Source organism: Delphinapterus leucas, chromosome 1, assembly GCF_059928025.1.
Source record: "Delphinapterus leucas isolate spDelLeu-1000000601 "Yukka" chromosome 1, BTC_Dleu_Yukka2, whole genome shotgun sequence".
Classification (NCBI taxonomy): domain Eukaryota; kingdom Metazoa; phylum Chordata; class Mammalia; order Artiodactyla; family Monodontidae; genus Delphinapterus; species Delphinapterus leucas.
In genome coordinates, this window is record NC_143129.1 from 151,589,552 (window position 1) to 151,612,390 (window position 22,839).

Below are 22,839 nucleotides of genomic sequence, written 5' to 3' on the forward strand. Positions count from 1 at the left end.
GGAAGCATTTTTATATTATATATACACAGCATTTTTATATTATTACATACACGCGTGTGTGTGCATGTGTGTATATATATGTATTCACTTTAAAGGTTTTTGGGTTTTTTAAAAAATAAATTTATTTATTTATTTTTGGCTGTGCTGAGTCTTCATGGCTGTGCGTGGGCTTTCTCTAGTTGTGACGAGTGGGGGCTACTCTTTGTTGCAGTGTGTGGGATTCTCACTGCAGTGGCTTCTCTCTGCTGCAGAGCACGGGCCCCAGAGTGCACAGGCTTAAGTAGTTGTGGCACGCAGGCTCAGCAGTTGTGGCTCATGGGCTCTAGAGCACAGGCTCAGCAGTTGCGGTGCATGGGCTTAGTTGCTCCGCAGCATGTGGGATCTTCCCGGATCAGGGCTCGAACTCGTGTCCCCTGCGTTGGCAGGCGGATTCTTGACCACTGTGCCACCAGGGAAGTCCGGCTTTAAAGGTTTTGACAGAGAGACCAATCAAAGGACTTAAGTGAGATAAAAGATATGAATACACTGTGAAAGGTCAGGAGTATAGTAGTATTACAATTGTGATGGTCATTATTAAGGATTTACAAATGATGTATTAGGTCAGGGAATAGGATAATAGTTGAACTAAGTCACATAAGATGCTATAGTGTTATTCTGCCATTTCCCCGTGGTTGGAATGAGAAAACAATACAGATCTAAGAGACAATTATGAATACTGAAAAGCTTCTTCCTCCACATGAACTAGCATGTTCCCTTTTATTAAATCAAAAGAACTATAAAATCTATTTTCATAATAATAATTTTCATAATAATAAAATAGATTATTTTTACTCTCAAATATCAGAATACTGAGATCTATATTCAATGTTCAATTACAGCAATCATCTAGTCCCAAATTTTTAAGATTCCCTAAATGGGATTTTATCTCATTCATAGTAAGTGTACCATAAATAATTGATAACTTAAATTTTATCTTTAATTTCAATGTTAAAATTTGAGGCAGCTCACACTCCCACCCCTCCTTCCAGAATAGAATGTTTCAATTGCACATTTTACAAAACTTAACTCTCTCAATTACTGAGGCTACAGTGAGTTTTCTCTCTCTCTCTCTCTTTTTTTTTAAGATTGCAGAAGCCATTCTTTACTCCTTTTCTGTCTCTATTGCTGGCTAAACTTGTTCTTGTTTATTACTAAAGTAAGCCAACAATAAGGTAGTCAGCAAAGAAAAACAAACTAAATAGTTTATTTGCTGACTAAAATTGGATATAAAGTTTGAGGAGAATAAACAAAAACCGCAGTATCACTCATGTCTCTCTTAGGCATACAGCTCCTTGCATGAAAAGAAATGATAAAAAGTGTATTTAGTTGTTGTAATAGGCTTTTAAAAACACTCCCATCATTTACAGAAAATGGAAATAAATACAAAAGTACTTAATTATTTAAACTGTTATTTTAAAATTATTTTCACACCACACCATTTTTAAATGCCTACTTTTATCACCAAGTATAAATTTTTGAAAGACGGGTATGGATATGGAAAAGACTTTATAAAAAACGAGATGTGACCTACTTTCCCATTTACTATGTACAATTTTCAGAAAGCATTTTGCAACGGCTGTCCACAAAATTTTACAGCAGCTTCATTTTCCACTGCTTACTCTGGCTCCTGCTTGGAAGTCTATGCTTGCTGGATGCTCTCATCTGGTCTAGAGATTATAGCATACGGTAATATTGAATAAATGCAGAGACAAACAGTGCTAAACAATGGCAAACGCTCAGTGAAACACCAACAATACAGATTGCTCTGTACAGATTGCCTTGGCTGTATGAACAACATATACATTTAGAAACCCAGCTAGTAATTTAGAAATTAGTACACACACTGTTTGTTTCCTGACATTGAAGAGCTCAAATCTGCAAGCTTACATTACATTACAATGGGTTTTGGCATATCACTTTTTTAAAAGAGAGACTAGTTGTAAATTGTAGAAGTGTACAAATGATATGTTTTTAAAAAATTACACAGAAAACAACCTTATCTGCAAAGTCCAAGGAGATAAGGAATTTAAATAAATATAATCATGTCAAATCTATATATGTCTTTCTATTTCTCATCCACATTCCATTTTTTAAAATCCTCTATTTACCAGTTACTTTTTTATACTATATTTTTCTTAAGGATTTTGCTGAAGCTTTCCACTTACCACAGAGTTTCTACAACAAAAAAGCAACTATCACTTACACACTAGTTATTATGGTATTTAATTATAGCTAGACTTTAAAGAGCATGTTTTCAAAGCATTCTGCTGTCATTAAGTAGTCACTGATGCCAATTTTGAGGAAAGCAAGAATGGATATTTCCCAGGCTTAACCCAAACTTTTTCACATTCTCTGAAATTTCCTAGCAATTAAAATCTAGTGGGTCACTAATTACAGTCTTAAGACCAACATTTAAACCACAGCAAATTATAAACACTATAAACTATAATAGCTACAATTACAAGCCACTATTCAGCTAAAAATAGTTTTCTAGTGACAAATGTATAAATTCAATTCATTTAGAGTAAACGTCTAAATTTTTTTACTTTCATTTTCTCCTTTAAGAAGCTGAAAAACAACTCAATAACTTCTGTGAATTAGACACTAAGATTTGGAGGGAGGAGAAATGCACCATATTCTCAACAAGTACAGAACAGCACTCTGTTACTACAACTAAGCAAATGTTGACAATTTTACAGTATCAAATCTCAAATCATCTCGATAACTTCTCTCCCTTCTTAGCAATTCTCTTTCCTCCTTTCTAAATTTAGGTAATGTCGTTCTATGTGAATAGAAACAACAACAAAAAGAATCAAAACCAAAACAATAGCAAAAAAAAGAGTTCAAGGTACAAATGATGCGTAAATGGCAAGTCCTTGGGGGCAGAGGAGATCCACATGCCAGGCACCTCCTCCTGTGAGTATGGCAATTAGAAAGTGCCATTGGACTGCTACTGAGCCTTGAGCTACATAGAGGGAACACAGCAGAGATAGCACATACAAATATATTTTTAAAGCAACTGAATTAAAACTACTGGTGTCCTTTAAATAGCTGACACATCTATGAAGCATCTAAGACTAAGTTACTTTTCATTCCCTGTAAGATTAGTGAACCTTAAAAATCTAATTCTGATTATGTACTGTGAACAAGGCACCTTCAGCATAACACCTGGAAATGCTATCCGGAGCCATCCAGACTCACCAGTTTGGCACTGTTGCAAACAATGTCTTTAGAGCTTACAGCATCCCAGCAACACTTCACGTAAGGCTATCATTTATTTCAAAAGGCATTTCCAACAGAACTTTTTCTGATTACTTTGAGATGTCTGATAAGCACTTTCCAGTAACATTACCTGCCAGTCTTGGAGAACTTACTTTTGACTGTAAGAACTGCTGTACAGTGCCCAGATGCTTAAAATTGGTGAACTGTTTAGGGTTCCTTCCAGTTTTACCCACAGAGGGTTAGAAAAAGGATTTTTCTTATAATCACCAATTTACAGAGGTTAGAAAGAAAGAAAGGAAGGGAGGGAGGGAAGGAGGGAGGAATGGGAGTGGATACAGAGAGAGAAAGGGAAGGGGTAGGGAAAAGAGGAAGGAAGGAGGAAAGGAGGCATAGGAAGGAAAGAAGACAGTGGGAGAGGGGTTAAATATAATATCTGACTTAAATTGCTAGCTGATTTCCAATCTCATTTTTAGTCCACCCTCATTGTATTTCCAAATGTGTACATCACGTTTGACCATGCCTATTTAATTACAAATCTACATATTAACTATAAACTATGAAAGTTATAAACCAAGCTAAATCTTTTCTTAGGCAAAATCTTTAGCAGACACACTCCAAATTAACATGAAGCATATTTCTTTCTCTAATTAAAGAGTGATAGTTTAAAAGCTTATATCCTGCAAAGGAGAAAAGAGGAGGGATATAATCCATTCAACTGCAGACAATTACAGCACTGTTTTATTTTCCTCAATGTTTTGCTCTTCATGTAAGAAAACCTTAATTCAGGCAATACATGGAACTTATTTTAAATCCATAAATATTTATTAAGTCTCTATAAAGTGCCAGGCAATGTGCTAATTTGGGGAAATAAATAGGTTATATTCACAAAGGATGAAATAATGACTTACATATTTTACAGTGACTTGAGCCCTACTATTAATTAATAAAGTCAATTTTTCATATTTGCATTAACTTTTCCTAAGGAATTCAGTCTTTACCAGCACTGTCTGCTTGGGGAAGAGGTGATTCTTCAGAGGCAATGACAAGAAGGTAGAACAATAAATAAAACTTAAAGAAAGGGTGATTTAGAAGCCATGAAATAGACTGTTTTCTCATTTGTGTAAGGCCTCAATGTCCCTCTGACATTTTGCAGAAGACTTCTCAGAATATTGAGGATTTTGGCATCTGTTCTACATACCAAATGGACCCTATAGCAACTGTGAATTGGAATTTTCACACTCCAATTTCATTCCAGTTGGTCATTTCCAGTATTTTTACTTCTTTTAATTCATCTCAGCCATTCTGAATCAATCCACATTCCCTATAACAGAAAGGGATGGAAAACAGTCAAAGATGAAGATGAGGCCCAGAAGCCTCCAGGGATTCCAGGAGCTCACAGACAATAATTTGAAAATTTCCAACATTAATGGATAGGTACAGAGGTCTTGTTAATCTTAAGAAACACTCATCTCATCTTGTTAATTAAATAATCAGTTCTTTTTTTTTTTTTTTTTTTTTTTTTGCGATACGCGGGCCTCTCACTGTTGTGGCCTCTCCCGTTGCAGAGCACAGGCTCTGGACGCGCAGGCTCAGTGGCCATGGCTCACGGGCCCAGGCGCTCCATGGCATGTGGGATCTTCCCGGACCGGGGCACGAATCCGTGTCCCCTGCATTGGCAGGCGGACTCTCAACCACTGCGCCACCAGGGAAGCCCTAAATAATCAATTCTTATAGTCACTGCAGAGCCTACAAGCAACACACTCATATCACTACAACACAAACGCTGTTGCAGGTGGTCTAAGAGCCTAGAATTCACAGTTAATTCAATTCCTGTGAGAACACTCAGAGGATATACATCAAACCACTCAAATGAATCTCTAGCCTCTATTCACTTTATGAAAGAGAGGTTTCTTAAACACTAAGCAGTACAGTACCAACTGTACTTATTTTTTTAAAAAAAGGTAAGTAACATTAAAATGAGAATATCATTTACCCAGGGAATACCCAAAGTAAGAAAGTCACCCTAAGAAATATAACTACTTGGGAATACAATTTGTAAAGAGCCTCACTACAAAATAACCACAACATTTTAACAGCTTGGGTTCTCTTTAAGAACTAGAATTTATTTGGATTTACCAATCAACACTTGAGAAAAATGTGCAAAGGATACCAAACAGTGAATTCAGTAATATATGCAAACATAAAATTTGAGCACTTGCAACATTATCAAACAAATGGAGAAATGCATTTAGAGAAACACAGAGGCTTCAGCAAGGATCAGAAGAACGTAAGAACCGTGCATGAAGTCACATTCTTAGAACACCGAACTAATAATGTGAGATAAGGGTTTTTTTTGTTTTTTTTTTTTTGCGGTACACGGGCCTCTCACTGTTGTGGCCTCTCCCGTTGCGGAGCACAGGCTCCGGACGCGCAAGCTCAGCAGCCATGGCTCATGGGCCCAGCCACTACGCGGCATGTGGGATTTTCCCGGACCAGGGCACAAACCCGTGTCCCCTGCATCGGCAGGCGGACTCTCAACCACTGCGCCACCAGGGAAGCCCGAGATAAGGTTTTATAACTAAACTCTGTCACAATCCAGTGTGACTCTAGGAAATTTATTTAACCTTTTTTAGACTTCAGTTTCTTCATTTGTAAAACAGAAATATCTATACTACCAGAAATCATATCTATACTACATTACACTAACAGCCACAGCCAAATATCATTATTAGCTGTTAAAACTAGGAGTATGAAGAACATACTCCTAAAAACATGGTCTACGCTACTAGATTCAAGACCTACTATGAGAGCACTCAGACGGGTCAGGGAGGAGTTAGACTAACTCATATAGGCAATTCCTGGAGCAAAGTCCAAGATAATCAGTGGCTAAACTACTAATTACATAGCAATAAAGGAGTGAAGTCAAAGAATAACTATAGAACAAGGAAAATATGATACATGAAAATGCAATTCACTATGAAAATACCCTCAAACACACAGGCTCCAAAAACTGGCATCACTGATGTATTTGAGTACATTAAAAATCTTATGAGAACAAGAATGCTTACTATCTTCTTATAAACAAACAGATCAATAGCCTTCCAACCAATTAGCAATGGCTAATTAGAAAATATACATTTTAAAAGATCCTATTCGAGTCAATTGTACCTCAATTTAAAAAATCCTATACAAAACAGTACTAAAAACTTAAATTTAGGGATAAATCTGAAACTAGTATATAAGAATTATAAGAAGAAACTAGAAACACTTAAAATCAGTATCATAAAAAGAAGGCATTCTATGTTCCTGGATAGAAACATTCCATACTGTAAATATTTAAATTTTCCACAAATTAATCTATAAATTGATGGCATCCGCAATCAAACTTCACCTGGGATTATTTATTTTTTAATGAAACTTGATGAGTTGATTCTCAAGTTTATCAGGAAGGGTAAATGTGAGAGAATGACCAAATTCGAAAATAATATTAACAACTACAAATGGGAATGTGTCCTACCAGGTGGCATAAAATATTATAAAGCTACAGTAATTAAAACAGCATGATACTGGTATAAAAATAGACAAACGGAAAAATGAAATTCAACAGAGTCCAGAAACAGACCCAAGTATAAATGGGAATTCAATAAGTGATAGAGTCATCATCTAAAAATCAGTGGGGAAAAGATGAACTATTTAATAAATGATACTATGCAACTGGCTACCCATCTGAAAAAAAATTAGACTTGCATCATATCATATGCAAAACTAAATTCCAGGTAAATTAGAGTTCTAAAACAATATAATATAAGCAAAAAACAAAAACAAAAACAAAACAACCCTAGGATAGTACCAGGGGAAGATAATCTTGAGCTAGAGAAAGACACTCCAAAACAAGAACCAAAACAGCTAAGATTTATGTTTGACCACGTGAACAATAAAAACTTATCACAGATATAACCAAATGACAAGCAATAGCTTGGGAGAAAATATTTTCACCATACAAAGGTGATAGGGTAATATACGTTGTATACAAAGAGATACTACTAACAAAATAGCTCAATACAAAAATGGGCAAAGAAAAAACAATTGAGAGAAAACAACAGATGCTCAACCTTACTGATAACCATGAAAATGCACATTAAAGCAACGTGATTTCATTTTTCACCCATCAGATTGGTTAAAATAAAGACATATCTGGCTATGGCAAGGGTGGGGGTGGGGAAGAACCAGCATCCTGACAGTTCGTGGGAGTGTAAATTGGTTCAGCCTTTTTAGAGGGCAATTTGGCAGAGTCTAACAAAATTTAAGTTTGCATACCCTTTGGCTCAGTAATTCCATTTCTAGGAGCTGTGCTACTGAAATAGTTGCACATGTGCACAAAGACATATGTAATGAATGTTTATGTCAGCATCATCTGTAAACAGAAAATCTAAATGTCCACAAATATATGAATAGTTAAATAGATTACTGTATATATTATGAATGGAGTTGAGCTATCTGCATGTTCTGAAATGGAAAGCTATCCAAGATACACTGTTAAGCAAAAAAATAACAATAGACAACGTTTGTGTGCGTGCATTTTTATCTGTGTATAAATACATCAAAAGAGGACCAGAAAGCCACACACAAAAACGTTGGTAGGTGATTACATAAGGAGAGTAGTCTGGGACTTCCCTGGCGGCGCAGTGGTTACGAATCCGCCTGCCAATGCAGGGGACACGGGTTCCATCCCTGGTCCGGGAAGATCCCACATGCAGCAGAGCAACTAAGCCCGTGCGCCACTACAGAGCTTGTGCTGTAGAGCTCGCGATCTACAACTACTGAGCCTGTGTGCCACAACTCCTGAAACCCGTGCGCCTAGAGCCCATGCTCCACAACAAGAGAAGCCACTGCAATGAGAAGCCTGCGCACCGCAACGAAGAGTAGCCCCTGCTCACCGCAACTAGAGAAAGCCCGTGCGCAGCAATGAAGACCCAAAGCAACCAAAAAAAAAAAAAAAGAGTACGCTAAGGTTAAGGAGAACTTTCACCTTACATACTTTTGAATTGTTTGAATCTCAATGTACATGTATATAAACTTACTAAATTTTTAATTTAAAAAAAGCATATATTCTATCCACACATCTCTAAATGGCAAATACCACAAAGACTGGGTTTTTTTAAATTTTAATTTAATTAATTAATTTATTTTTTATACAGCATCACAAAGTAAGATTGTTGATTTAAGTGTTTTATTAATATCAAATCCTAAGAGAACAGCAAAATGAACTGCCTCACATTAGGAATAAAAATCCCTACATAAAAAACATTGTCTAAGGGCTTCCCTGATGGTGCAGTGGTTAAGAAGCTGCCTGCCAATGCAGGGGACACGGGTTCGAGCCCTGGTCCAGGAAGATCCCACATGCCGCGGAGCAACTAAGCCCGTGTGCCACAACTACGGAGCCTGCGCTCTAGAGCCCGTGAGCCACAACTACTGAGCCTGCGATCCACAACTACTGAAGCCTGCGTGCCTAGAACCCGTGCTCTGCAACGAGAAGCCACCGCAATGAGAAGCCTGCACACCACAACAAAGAGTAGCCCCCACTCACTGCAACTAGAAAAAGCCTGCGCACAGTAACGAAGACCCAACACAGCCATAAATAAATAAATAAATAAATGAATATACTCCATCAATAATGTGTGTAATGGAATGCTGTAAAAAAAAAAACATTATCTAAGTTCAAGAAAAAAGAAAAACAGTACCTGTACAATCACAAACTTATTTAAAATTTAAAACTAAATCACTGTAGAGAATAGCAGCAAAAATCAAGTCAAATGTTCAGATAAAAGTTTCTCCGGAAAGTGATCCATTCCTTAAACAAAGGAGAAACAAAAGTATAATATAGCAACACTGAAACACACTGCATGGGCATGAAGTCAAGAGTTATAGAAAGAGACAGAAAACAGTCCAGTTTTATAGCCTAAAAACAGATGGAAATTTAGAGACATACTCAGTTGAGAGGATCCAAAAGGCACAGCAGCAAAAGTTTAAAAGGAAACATATTTCAGTGAAGCCTTACTCTAGACACCAGAGTTCAAAATTATAAGCAAGATGTTCTGGAAATGACACCTCCATGACAGACAATGTACCCACACTACTTCTAGTCTCCAGAATGACCCCTTGGAGCACTTTCAGAACTTTATTGTGCCAACCACTCTCAACTGACTTTTTTTTAAAAAGAGAAAATTAATCTCGCTTAGACAACAAAGAATCATCTTCATTTTTAGTCCATCAACCTGTGCTAATAGGAGAAAGTGTGAGGAAAATCAATATTTGGCTTTAAAAAATAGTATATGTTTCCAAACTTTTTTGGTGTAAAATTTACCTTCATGATTACATTTTTCTCAATCTAAAATTAAAGTCAGTCTAAGAATATACTTTTTTGATGGTATAGCCATCATATCCTAGCCCAGCCTGGGATTCAATGTTGACCATAGACAACTGTACCCATTTATATAATGTAGAACAGGATATAAGGGATTACTGGTTCTTGATTAGAATCTAACTTCTTCACACAAAGGAAATGTCCTAAAAAGTGGTAAGCTTATGGGAAATTTTTATGGAAAGCTTTCTTTCCTGCCACGACTACACAACAGGAAGAATGCTGAAAACCATTTTGCAAAATGGACAACCTCTCCCACCTCTCTAGCCTGACTTAACTTGGACCCAATTATGCCCTGGAATCAGTCAAGGAAGTATCAAGAATCTGTTGCTCCCACTCTTCCTTTCCATCTACCACTATCTCCTCTCTCTTCCACCCTCAACTCTCAGTCCCAGGCACAATACACTTACCAGTTATACCTTTTACAGTTCTGGCCTCACTTTATCAATCTTTTAATCTCTGCACCACAGGCAATAGAAAGCATACTGTATGTTCTATAGTGCAAGATATGAGACCTCAACAAAATTTAAAACTTCTGTGCTTCCAAGGACACTACCAAGAAAATAAAAAGACAAGCCACAGGATGGGAGAAAATATTTACAAATCATGTATCTGGATAAGGGACTTGTACCAAAAATATATTTTTAAAACTTTACAACTTAGCAATAAAAAGATAAATAACCCAATTTTTAAAATTGCAAAAGACAATTTTTTAAATGCAGTATTCTGGGGGGAAAAAAAAGGACAAAGGATTCAAACAGACATTTCTCCAAAGAAGATATTCAGATGGCCAGTATGGGAAAGTTCCTCATTAGTCATCAGGGAAATGCAAATCAAAACCATAATGAGGTGCCAGTGCACCCTTCAGGATGGTTATTTAAAAAAAAAAAAGGACATGTGAGACAAGAAAGATGCTCACAGCATTAGTCATTAAGGAAACGCAAATCAAAACCACAATGCGATACCACTGCACACCTAGTAGGGTGGTTATAATCAAACAAACAAACATAAAATGATAAGTGTTGGTGAGGATAAAGAAACCACATATCACGGGCAGAAATGTAAAATGGTACAGCTGCTGTGGAAAACAGTCTGGCAGCTCCTCAACAAGTCAGAATTATTATATGATCCAGCAATTTCACTCCCAGCTCTATACCCAAAAGACTCAAACAGATCCTTGTATGCCAGTGTTCATTGCAGCATTACTCAATAGCGGAAAGGTGGAAGCAGCCCTTATCCAACAACAGGTGAATGGATAAACAAAATGTAATAAATACATACAATGAAACATCATTCAGCCATAAAAAGGAATGAAGTTCTGATACACGCTAACATGGATGAAACCTGAAAACATTACGCTAAGTGAAATAAGCCATTAAAAAAAAAGGACAAATGTATGATTCCACTTACATGAAGTACCTAAAATAGGCAATTCAGAGGCAAAAAGTAGATTAGAGGTTACTAGGAGCTGGGGGAAGGGAAGAATGGGAAATTATTGCCTAATAGAGTTAGAAATCGTGGTGATGGTCGCACAACGCTGTAAATGCAATTAATGCCACTGAACTGTACACTTAAAGTGGTTAAAATGGTAAATTTCATGATATATTTTACCAAAATTTAAAAAATTAATAACATAATATACCAAAAACACTGAATTCTATGCTTTTTAAATTTTATTTCTTTTTAATAATTTTATTTATTAATTTTTGGCTGTGTTGGGTCTTCATTGTTGAGTGCGGGCTTCCTGTAGTGTGGCAAGTGGGGGCTACTCTTCATTGCAGTGCGTGGGCTTCTCACGCACTGGTGGCTTCTCCTGTTGCAGAGCATGGGCTCTAGGCACGTGGGCTTCAGTAGTTGTGGCACACGGGTTTCAGTAGTTGTGGCTCATGGGCTTCAGTAGTTGTGGCTCACGGGCTCTAGAGCTCAGGCTCAGTAGCTGTGGTGCACAGGCTTAGTTGCTCTGCAGCATGTAGGATCTTCCGAGATCAGGGCTCGAGCCCGTGTCCCCTGCATTGGCAGGCAGATTCCTAACCACTGTGCCACCAGCGAAGTCCCGAATTCTACACTTTAAATGGATGAGTTGTATGGTATATAAATTATATCTCCAAGTATTTTTTAAAAAACACAGAATACAACTTCTGAAAAGTCAGAAACAAAATTTCCAAAACAAGGAATCAATTAATTAAATAATGTATGTAATCTACAGAGTACAATATCATATAGATTATGTAGTAAAAGTGCATTTATTAACATGGTGATATGTTTGTGATATTATAAGTAAAAAGCAGGTTTCCAGAGTATGAGCCTACTAAAAAAAAAAAAAAAATCTCTGGAAAAATATGTCCCGAAATATTGATTAATGGTGGTTTTCTCTGGATGGTAAGATTACTGATAATTTTTACGCCCTTCTTTTTACTCATCTGTGTTTTCTAATTTTTCTATAATGTATGTGTACTACTTATATAATTAAAAAGTAACCACAAGTGGGACTTCCCTGGTGGGGCAGTGGTTAAGACTCTGCACTCCCAATGCAGGGGGCCCAGGTTCAATCCCTGGTGAGGGAACTGGATCCTACATGCATGTCGCAACCAAGAGTTCACATGCCACAACTAAGGAGCCCATGAGCCGCACTAAGACCCGGTGCAACCAAATAAATAAATATTTTTTTAAAAAAGTAACCAAAAGTAAAAGTATGCATATTTTTAATAACAGGACAGTTAAGGTACATATTCAGGCTTAACTTATGAAACATATCCAATCGTTAGGTCATTAGCTCCATCTGGCAACTAATAACCTATTTTGAATATAAAGAGCATGTATACTATAAACTTTTCCTTAAGTCCACTTGCCCTTTCTAGGATTTTTAAATCTAAGTTAACTCCAAACATTTTCTCTAAGTAGAAAGACCTTTCATATTTGATAGACTCTAAAATACCATCCTGGGTTTTTAAAAATCTGTAAACTGATTAGTGTGGGTAGTCATTTCCTTATGCTGTAGTAAACAATGGGAATGCAATGCTCCCCAAAACTACTTTAATCTAAATTACTCTTTGATCTCTTTGCTGTCGATCTTTTCTAAAATAATGCTAGCCTTTACAAATTTACTGAGTGCCATGTACTGCGCTGAACATTGTAGAAGCATTATGCTGTTTCATCTTTATAATAATCTAGTGAAGTTGTCATTATTATCATCAGTTTACAAATGAAGATAACAGAATCAGAAAAGTTAAGCAACATAGCCACAGGTGTTAGACTGAGATGTGAACCAACAACTGACTTCAAAGTCTACACTGTTTCTACTACTATGCTATATTGTAAGAAAGTTGGCTCCAATGTCCCATTTCTTAAATATTTTTAATCAAAAAAAATTCACACACAATTGTTCTACTTCAAAAAACTACTCCTTTTCCTGCCTTTACACATTCTTTGTTATCACTCTGAAGTTCTATGTAAACATGAAATACAGTGGGAACTTATTAAATACAATTCCTTGGTGCTCCCATTCATACAGCATAGAATGGCAAAGAAGATACACATATTCGTAACGATTGGATAACGTGCCTCTTGAATGTGACTACGCAGGATTACAACACTCTCTAACAATGAGGTCTCAGTATACAGAACTGCTGTGGGGCTGGCAAGACCACCTATTTCCATACCTCTCATTTTATGAAAGGGGAAACTGAGATAAGCTGACTTGCTAGTTAGCAGACAGGAAACTGGCACTCAGGTCTCCTGACTCTCAGTGACGATTATTCCACAGTGGGCCTCTGAGGTAATTCCTAGGTGACAGACATGGAAATACAGAGTCTTGCCATCAAGCTACTATGGCCTTCTCATGACAGAATCTGCTGGTGGAAATTAAAAAGGAGACTCCAAGTTCATGGACTTTATCATTTTGTTGTATCCTAGCATGGAGAGAAGGTCAGGAACTTTATCCACACACAGAGCCAGGCATATCTGACCCACCATTCAGCCAGATTCTGACCATCCTTCGTTTGCTTCGTTCTTGCCTTTCTCCACTTGTGACACCATTTCCATTTCCACTTGCCTCACCCAACAATCATTAAATAAGTAGCAAATAAAAATTTCCAGTTTAAAAACCTAAATTAACCATCAAGTCAATTCCCAATTACATAATATCAATAAAACATCTTCTGGACTGTCTCTTTACTCCCAGTAGACACCAAGAGAACAGAAATTCATGTTATTATCTACCTAATTATACTTAAAGTCTTATACGTTAAACACATAGAACTTTTCAGTGGCAAACATCAATGACTAATACATCATGGAAATTCCAAACACAAAGTGAGCAAAGAAGCAGTCTTTTGTAGAGCCCCAAACTAAGCATATTCAATTGATTGTTGGTATAGAATATACCCTAATGATAAATGGAACCAACTTACCGGTCTTCTGGAGATAACTGATGGAAACCAAGCATGGAACATGTGGTTTTTTTGGGATCCAGTTCCTCAAAGTGAAAGTTTCTAAGAATGGTACGTAATAACTGGGGCTTCTTCCTTTACCAAAGTGCTGTTTGGTTAGCTTTGTTCACCAGCAGCAGGAAACTGTCAGCAAACAGTATATTCAGTCACACCTGTTCTCTATTAAGTTCTAAATGCTCTTATCACATGTTCAGTCTATAAAAATGTCCTTAATTTAACTGAAATGTTAGAATAAATACATTCTCATATGCCAACTGGGCTAAAAGTACTAGCTTTAAGGTTAGCAAGAGTCCGTGTGATCAAGCTAACATGACACAAAGAGTAAGATGGTTATCCCGCCTCCACCTTTTCTCTCTTATCTAGTCTGCAAGTCCCACTACTAGAGTGGTTTCTCTGAAATGCTCTCAATTTCAATTCAGAAGGACAACCATTAAAATACTGTACTCCTATGTGACTTTCCTCACGTGACTACAGTCCTCTCCTATTAGCATCTTAACTAGGATGTGGTGTTTAATCGATTACCATCACTAAAACTTTAATCCAAAGGATGTAAATCAAGTAGATTTCAATGGGAGTAAGGATAAGGGGAAGAACTGACATTGAAGAGGTGTTCTGAGCTAGGGCAGACTTAGGTAGAGGTGTCTAATTTTGATGGGGGTAGAAAATATACATTCATTCAGGGAAACTCCTCCCAGGACTTCCCTGGTGGTGCAGTGGTTAAGAATTCCCCTGCCAATGCAGGGGACACGGGTTCGAGCCCTGGTCCGGTAAGATCCCACATGCCACGGAGCAACTAAGCCCGTGCGCCACAACTACTGAGCCTGCACTCTAGAGCCTGTGAGCCACAACTACTGAGCCTGTGTGCCACAACTACTGAAGCCTGTGAGCCTAGAGCCCGTGCTCCGCAACAAGAGAAACCACCGAAATGAGAAGCCCACACACCACAATGAAGAGCAGCTCCCGCTTGCCGCAACTGGGAAAGCCTTCGCGCCGAAGACCCAACAGAGCCATAAATAAATAAATAAATAAAACGTACTAAAAAAAAAGAGAGGAACCCCTCCCAGCACAGCACACGCATGTAGTTGGATACATATATATAATCTCTAATATTTGTATATTTATTAATATATAATTTTATTATTTTTTAATGTATGACTGAGCTGGCCAAAAATTAAAGGAGTAACTCAAATTCAGATAAATCAAGAAAGCACAAATCCAGAAGAGCGAGAGAGTGCTGGAGCTATGGCTGCCCTGGGGACTTTCCCCATCCCCAAATCACAGGTGGCTAGAGCCCAGGATTTAATCAGCCACAGAGAGGGGAAAGGAGACAAAGACTGAGACCTAAATAGGATTGGAGGTCAGATCAATGAGCTCCACATAAAGTCAGGACCTCTCAAGGATGATACCCTAGGTGCTTGAACTAGGAAAAAAGAACCTACCATGTAAAGACTACAGCAAAATTTCCTAACCACAAGCCCATACTGATTAAAGAACCTTCTGAAGGATATACTTCAAGAAAGAAAATGATCTCAGAAGGAAGATCTGAGGTGCAAAAATAAATGGTCAGTAAAGAAAATGGTATGTATGTAAGTTATTCTAAACAAACATTTGTTATAAAACATTAACAGGTCATTTGCGGGGATTAAAAAAAGTCAATATAGAATTAAAATCCTAAAAAAAAGAATAGGACAGAAAATTGAGTTGTGTCCTAAGGTATTTGTATTGTTTGGGGGAGAGTAAAAATATTAATATTAGACTTAAGTTAAATAATATGTGTGCTTAAAATTTCTAGGGTAACCACTAAAAACAGATCGTACAGCTTCCAAAGTACGAAGGAATAAATCAGGAAGGAAAAAAATCTTCAGCAAGTCAAAAGGGCAGGCAAAACTAACACAGAAAAAGTACGATGATGATAATAATAAAAATAATAGTTAACATTTATATAGGAATTATCACATGCCAGGCACTGCTCTAAGTACTTTACATACATTAGCTCATTTAGTCCTCACAACACCCCTCTGAGTTAGATACTATGTATTATTGTTCCCATTTTACAGATGAGGAAATTGAGGCATAGAGAAACTAAACCTTTGCTAAGATCTCACACATAGTAGGTGTTACGATAAGATTCAAACCCAGACAGTCTAACTCCGGAGTCTGAACTCTACATACTGCCTAGTAGACAATACACTGGTATGACACTTTGACATTTGTTCATATCCTTGCAAATCAATTTTTCTTCAGTCTACTGACTAAGAATGACCACCGAAGTGTAGCTACTGATGCTGCTCAAGATATTTCTTTCATTGACTATTTATAGATAAGCACAGAATAGGCAAGGAGAGAGATGCTAACGTATATGAAGTGGCAAACACAAAGTAGGCACTGTGCCAGACATTTTATTACATGGATTCTCTTGGCTAATCCTCATAATCACCCTGTAAAGTAGATTAATATCCCAAATTTTCAGGGGAGAAAACCAAAGAGCCAAAAATTTAAATAACTCACTAAATGGCAGAAATCCAGGTATGACTGGCTTCAAAATCTACTTACCAAATGTTTATTCAGCATCAATTTATGCCAGACATTGTAAGAGACACTGAAGATATAAGAGTAAATTTAGAAATCTAAGGTTCTCATCCTTATGGAGCTTACGGTGTAATGAGGGAGACAATCCAATAACCATGAAATTAAACGTGAACTACAAACATAAATGTTATAAAGGACAACAGAATTAAAAACTGATAGGACAAAAGAATAACAAACTGACAGATGTTTTGAAGTGCTTTGCGATCACATAATAGAGAAATCTGACCTAGTCTAACAATGTGAGGGCCAGTTTCACTGAGGAAATCATTTTTAGCTCATGGTTCCCAAACTGAATGCCAAAGTACCCTGGAGCACTGCAGCGAATTCACAAGAGTGCCCTGGGTTTACATTTTTAAGGGAAACAGAGCAACACTGTTAGATGTCATGTGAACTATCAGCTCAGGGTAGTTCACAATTTCAACTTTAGATCACGCACATTCTTTTCGAAGACACATCTTTGTGATGCTGACTTTTTGGTGGGCAGTTGCTGTGATAAAAATAAGTACCACGTGAAAATTAATGTGGAAAATAAAATGAGTATGGAAGCGTCTAACCTGATTCCAAGGTTATGAGAAACTGGGCAGTGCCAACAGGCATTTACATCCAATTAGAAGTGATTGGGGTTACATAAGAATGAAATAAAGTTGCTACTTCTTCCTTTAATGTATATGTACTGTTTCTTCAAACAGCTACTAAGTTGTTAGAAAATACTTATAAAGTATTGTTTGGATCCAGTTACTCAATAAATACAACTGTTAGATACTTATTTTGGACTAAAGTGTTTGTGAAAAAAAATACTGACACACTAAGGGGACCATGAACTGAGAATGTTTGGGAATCTCTGTATTAAGCTAAGATCTTAAGGATAAGTAGGCACCTCAAACACCATGCAGTAGAATGAACAGGAGCAAAAGACAGGCTCCCCATCCTTGAAGACATTACAATCTAGTTAGGGAGGCAAATCTAAAACATAAACAGTTTTGTTTTGTTTTGTTTTGGCCACGTTGCACGGCTTGAGGGATCTCAGTTCCCTGACCAGGGATTGAACCCAGGCCATGGCAGTGAAAGCCCAGAATCCTAACCACTAGGCCACCAGGGAACTCCTGATAAACAATTTTAAAACAATTTAATGTTAAACTTTAATATTTGCAAAAATCTTTCATATCTTTTCTCATGAAATTCTATTAAGTATGTGTCTTATCTCTACTCTAAATTGAGAACCTCTAGAAGGCAGTACCCCCCAACACAGAGCAAACAGTTTGCATTTAGGAAGTGTTTTCTGGGTCAATCTCACTTGCGTCCGTTTACTCTCCTTAGCCTTTTCTCAGAATTGAAACCTCCAACTACCCTATGCAAGGGTCACTCTGCTTTAAGTGTTCTCCACTCCCCCACATCTCCTGGCTGCTTCTCTCCTACTGTCCTTCTAAATTCAGCTCATACATATCACTGCCCCCCAGGAAGCCTTCCCTGACCCACTGAGCTGTAACTTAAATGTCCCTTATCTAAATGCTCTGTGTGTATATTTCTGTCATAGAACTTATCACTCTGTCCTGTCACAGTCACTGTTTGACTTCTATATCTCACAGCTCACTGTAAACTTTTGACAGTAGGGTCTGTGTCTTATTCACCTTAGCAACTATCACAGTGCCTAGCTCTCAAAGAATGTTTTCTGAATAAATGACAAGTAAAGGGAAATTTTTTTTTAAGTCTAATTATGCCTTTCACCTTAATGGACTTCTTGGAAAAAATGAGTAATTTACTCAGAAAAACTTTGAAGAGGAGATTAACAGATTTTAAAAAATTAAAATGATTGATAATCATCCAGTGCTAGTAAAAAAAAAAAGCATACAACTGCTGATAGAAATGTAAGTATAATGTTTTTGAAAAGTAACCAAACAATTATCAATTAAAATTAAAAATGCACTTATCTTCTGACTTTAGCAATCCCACTTTTAGGAATTTTGCTTGCAAAAATAAAAGCATCCATATGCAATATTATATTTACAAGGAAATTTATTGAAGCGCTGTTTGCAATAGCAGAATAATTTCCTGAAAACTACCCTGGATGTCCATCAATGGGGGGAATGGTACAACTGTGCTATGGTAACATCCATATTATGGACTATTCTGCAGCTACTAATAAAAATAAGTTAAGTCTATGTGTAGAGGCCTGAGAGGGCCATGATACATTCAGTAAAAAAACCCAGAATAGTCCCATTTGGAGGTGAAAAAGGTAACTATATGCACTTTTATTTGTAAAAATATTGAGAAAGAGTTAATACCAGACAGTTAATACTGGTGACCTCAGGGTTAGAGGTCACCAACAAATATGTATTACTACTGTAACTTAAAATGGAAAGAAAAAAAATGAAGTTTTCAAAAGTAAGAATAGTAAATAATCTGAACATATTCTCCCCTCCTCCAAATTCTTAACAACAACAAAAATCCCACATTATCATTACCTTAATGAAAGGGTGGTGCTTCAGGAGAGTCGAGGATTCTGTGGACTCTCTTTTACAGATAATTTAAACTTTCCTTTAAAAAAAACAAAAAAGCCCAAAAAACCTATCTATTACTCCAGCCCATCCCACCAAAAGGAGAAAGGCCTGTTCTGAAGCAAGCTTAATGTCCAGTGGATCTTCCTATCTCATTTCTTTAATGAGTGGTAGTCTGCTTTAGGGATTTGTAATCAGGAGCTTAAAAGTTTTAGAATGCTCATCAGATTTTTACAACTATGCCATTTATTCACTGAGAGTAAACTGAAGTGTTACATGAGAAATCAGAGTAAGACAGAGGTTTCATTCAAATACTTCTGGTCCTGAAATTGAGAGTACTAACTGCTCCTTGGGCGCCCCCTGGAGACCGAATTTAAAATTTTTTTACATCTTCTGGACAAACTGGTGTGCTATATATTCATTCAAAGAATATTTATTAAGCACCTATACGTCAGGCACAATGTTCAACACTAGAGACAAAAAGATAAATAAAATCAAATTTCTGATTTCTACATACTTAAAGTCAGTATCACCCAAAACTTTCTAAGCATAGCAGGTAGGGTACAATGTCTAAGTTACCCATACAGGTCCTGGAGGAAGTTAAAACACAAGATGATAAAAATGCTTCTGGGGTGCTACCGAAAGCAATTTGGAATGGATATAAAATTTAGCATAATTGTTCATTTAAGGAGAATGTTCACCATCTTTAAAAGAGAGTAGGTTTAAATATCCCAGCTAACACATGCAAAACTGTGGTTGTTATTTTCAGACAAGTTTAGGTTATGGCACTATAATTTTTCTTGGGCCAAAACAATACAAATAAAGCTTAATTTAAAAAATTCAAAAATGACACAGTATCTTCCATCATGATTTTTTAGTCACAAGTTATTCCACAATAATAACTCCACTCTGAGCACTTGACTCCTGATCGCACTGCTTTAGAAAATGGCTAATTTTCAAAAACAAATTTGAGTGTGAGAAGACAGACTTAAAAATTAGTTAGAAAATAAAACAAAACTGAAAAAGATCAGTTCAACTAAATGGGCAAAATTCAATCTCAAAGCCTCCCTCAAACCTTTCCTTTCCAGTTCACAACGCTTTCAGAAGATGCTGCATCAGATTTGCCTTTTCTTCCTCAAGGTCTGGGAGAGCAAGTAGTACAGGTAGAATTCACAGCTAGAAAAAAAAAAAAAAAAACAAGCAACAGCTTCCCTGTGGTGACACCCTCAACCATAACTGCAATGTCCCAGGATATTAGAGGGCCAGATATTCTCAGGTTCTGTAGCAAGGGTCCAAAGATGTACTTCTGGTGGCCTGAGTTGGAAATTAATGTAATCTTCCCAAAGAAACAATTCTGTTTCAGCCACATTTCAGGTACCCTGTTAGCTAAATTAGTAATGGCATGATAGTTGGGGAATTTAACCTTGATTTATACAACATTTCCCCTACAGAAAAAAATTAGCTCCAAAAATTACAATCGTTTGGGATTCAGCTTACATTTGCCTGTATAATAAAACACTGAGTAAAAATGCAAGAGACTCACAAAAGAAACAAAACAAAAAATCCTCTGACTTAACTGACCATAGACATTCCATTGTTTAATCCACTAGAAGACAGCAAGTGCTGAATTATAAGCTATTTGGAATTGTAAGAAAACAGTTGAATTTAAGCTCATATAAGTGTTGAAATCTTAAAGAATAAGATAATACATTATAGAACATATCTCATCATGGAAACCTTATAATTCTTAATTAACAGGTTTAAAATATTATCCACCATTATCAAACAGAGTAAAGAATAAATACTAATTACAGAATGTGGAGATTATTTTTAACCCATTGGAGTAATATGGGTATTATCAGTTTGGGTGTGAACACTTAAAAGTCACATTATGATTCAAAAACAAAATATTTAAATACATTCCAATACATCAGTCATAAACCAATTTATTTATTTATTTATTTATTTTGCAGTACGTGGGCTGCGGCCTCTCCCGTTGCGGAGCACAGGCTCCGGAAGCGCAGGCCCAGCAGCCACGGCTCACGGGCCCAGCCACTCTGCGGCATGTGGGATCCTCCCGGACCGGGGCACGAACCCGTGTCCCCTGCATCGGCAGGCGGACCCCCAACCACTGCGCCACCAGGGAAGCCCCATAAACCAATTTTTAAAACGTAAAACTACAGTGCACTTCAAAGTAAAAACAACCAACCTCATAAATTAAGAACAGGAACTCTAAAACAGAGGAAAAAATTATTTGAATCTATGCATGCCAGATATTTTACCTTATTTCATATTCATAAATACCATACCAGACAGTTGTTATTTCTTCCTTCTTACAGAGGAACCCAAGGTAAAACAACAACTTCTCTGGGACTAAAGAGACAGTAAATGGAACAGTTAGGGTTTGAACCCATAACTGTTTGACTCTAGTAAAGTCTTTTCCCCCTCAGAATGGGAGAAAATATTAGTGACCGACAACAGATTCATCTCCAAAATATACAAACAGCTCCTGCAGCTCAATATTAAAAAAACAAACAACCCAATCAAAAAATGGGCGGGTGATCTAAATAGACATTTCTCCGAAGAAGACATACAGATGGCTAAAAAGCATCATTACATCATTGCTAATTATTAGAAAAATGCAAAATAAAACTACAGTGAGGTATCACCTCACACACATCAGAATGGCCATCATCAAAAAATCCACAAACAGGGCTTCCCTGGTGGCGCAGTGGTTGAGAGTCCGCCTGCCACGGGTTTGTGCCCCGGTCCGGGAAGATCCCACATGCTGCGGAGCAGCTGGGCCCGTGAGCCATGTCCGCTGAGCCTGCGCGTCCAGAGCCTGTGCTCTGCAACGGGAGAGGCCACAACAGTGAGAGGCCCGCGTACCACAAAAAAAAATCCACAAACAATAAAGGCTGGAGAAGGTATGGAGAAAAGGGAACCCTCCCACACTGTTGGTGGGAATGTAAATTGGTACAGCAGCTATGGAGAACAGTATGAAGGTTCCTTAAAAAACTAAAAACAGAGCTACCATGTGATCTAGCAATCCCACTCCTGGGCATGTATCTAGAGATAACCATGATTCAAAAAGATACGTGCACCCCAACGTTCACTGCAGTGCTATTTACAATAGCCAGGACATGGGAGCAACCTAAATGTCCTTGACAGAGGAATGGATAAAGAAGACGTGGTTTATATATACAACAGAATATTATTCAGCCATAACAAAGAACGAAATAATGCCATTTGTAGCAACATGGATGGACCTAGAGATTGTCATCATGAGTAAAGAAAGTCAGACAGAGAAAGACAAGTATCATTTATCTCTTACATGTGGAATCTATAAAATGGTACAAATGGACTTATCTGTAAAACACAAATAGAGTCACAGATGTAGAAAACAAGCTTATGGTTACGGGGGGTGGGGAAGGGAGGGGGAGGGATAAATTGGGATATTGGGATTGACATTTACACACTACTGTGTATAGAAAAGATAACTAATAGGGACCTACTGTATAGTACAAGGAACTTTACTCAATACTCTGTGATGGCCTATATGGGAAAAGAATCTAAAAGAGAGTGGATGTACGTATATGTATAACTTATTCACTTTGCTGTACAC

At 37.3% G+C, this 22,839-nt stretch overlaps 1 protein-coding gene across 2 annotated transcripts in view; it reads right to left on the minus strand.

Moving 5' to 3' along the window:
* CMPK1 (cytidine/uridine monophosphate kinase 1) overlaps positions 1-22,839 on the minus strand; it is a 33,259-nt gene that overhangs the window by 8,625 nt on the left and 1,795 nt on the right. The window contains exon 2 of one of the 2 annotated variants that reach the window (XM_022575633.2): positions 14,092-14,253. The exons of the other annotated variant lie outside the window; for it this stretch is intronic. Coding sequence (XP_022431341.1) covers positions 14,092-14,133 — 42 coding nt within the window. The 5' untranslated portion in view covers positions 14,134-14,253. The remainder of the gene's footprint in view (positions 1-14,091; positions 14,254-22,839) is intronic. 2 annotated transcript variants of the gene reach the window in all.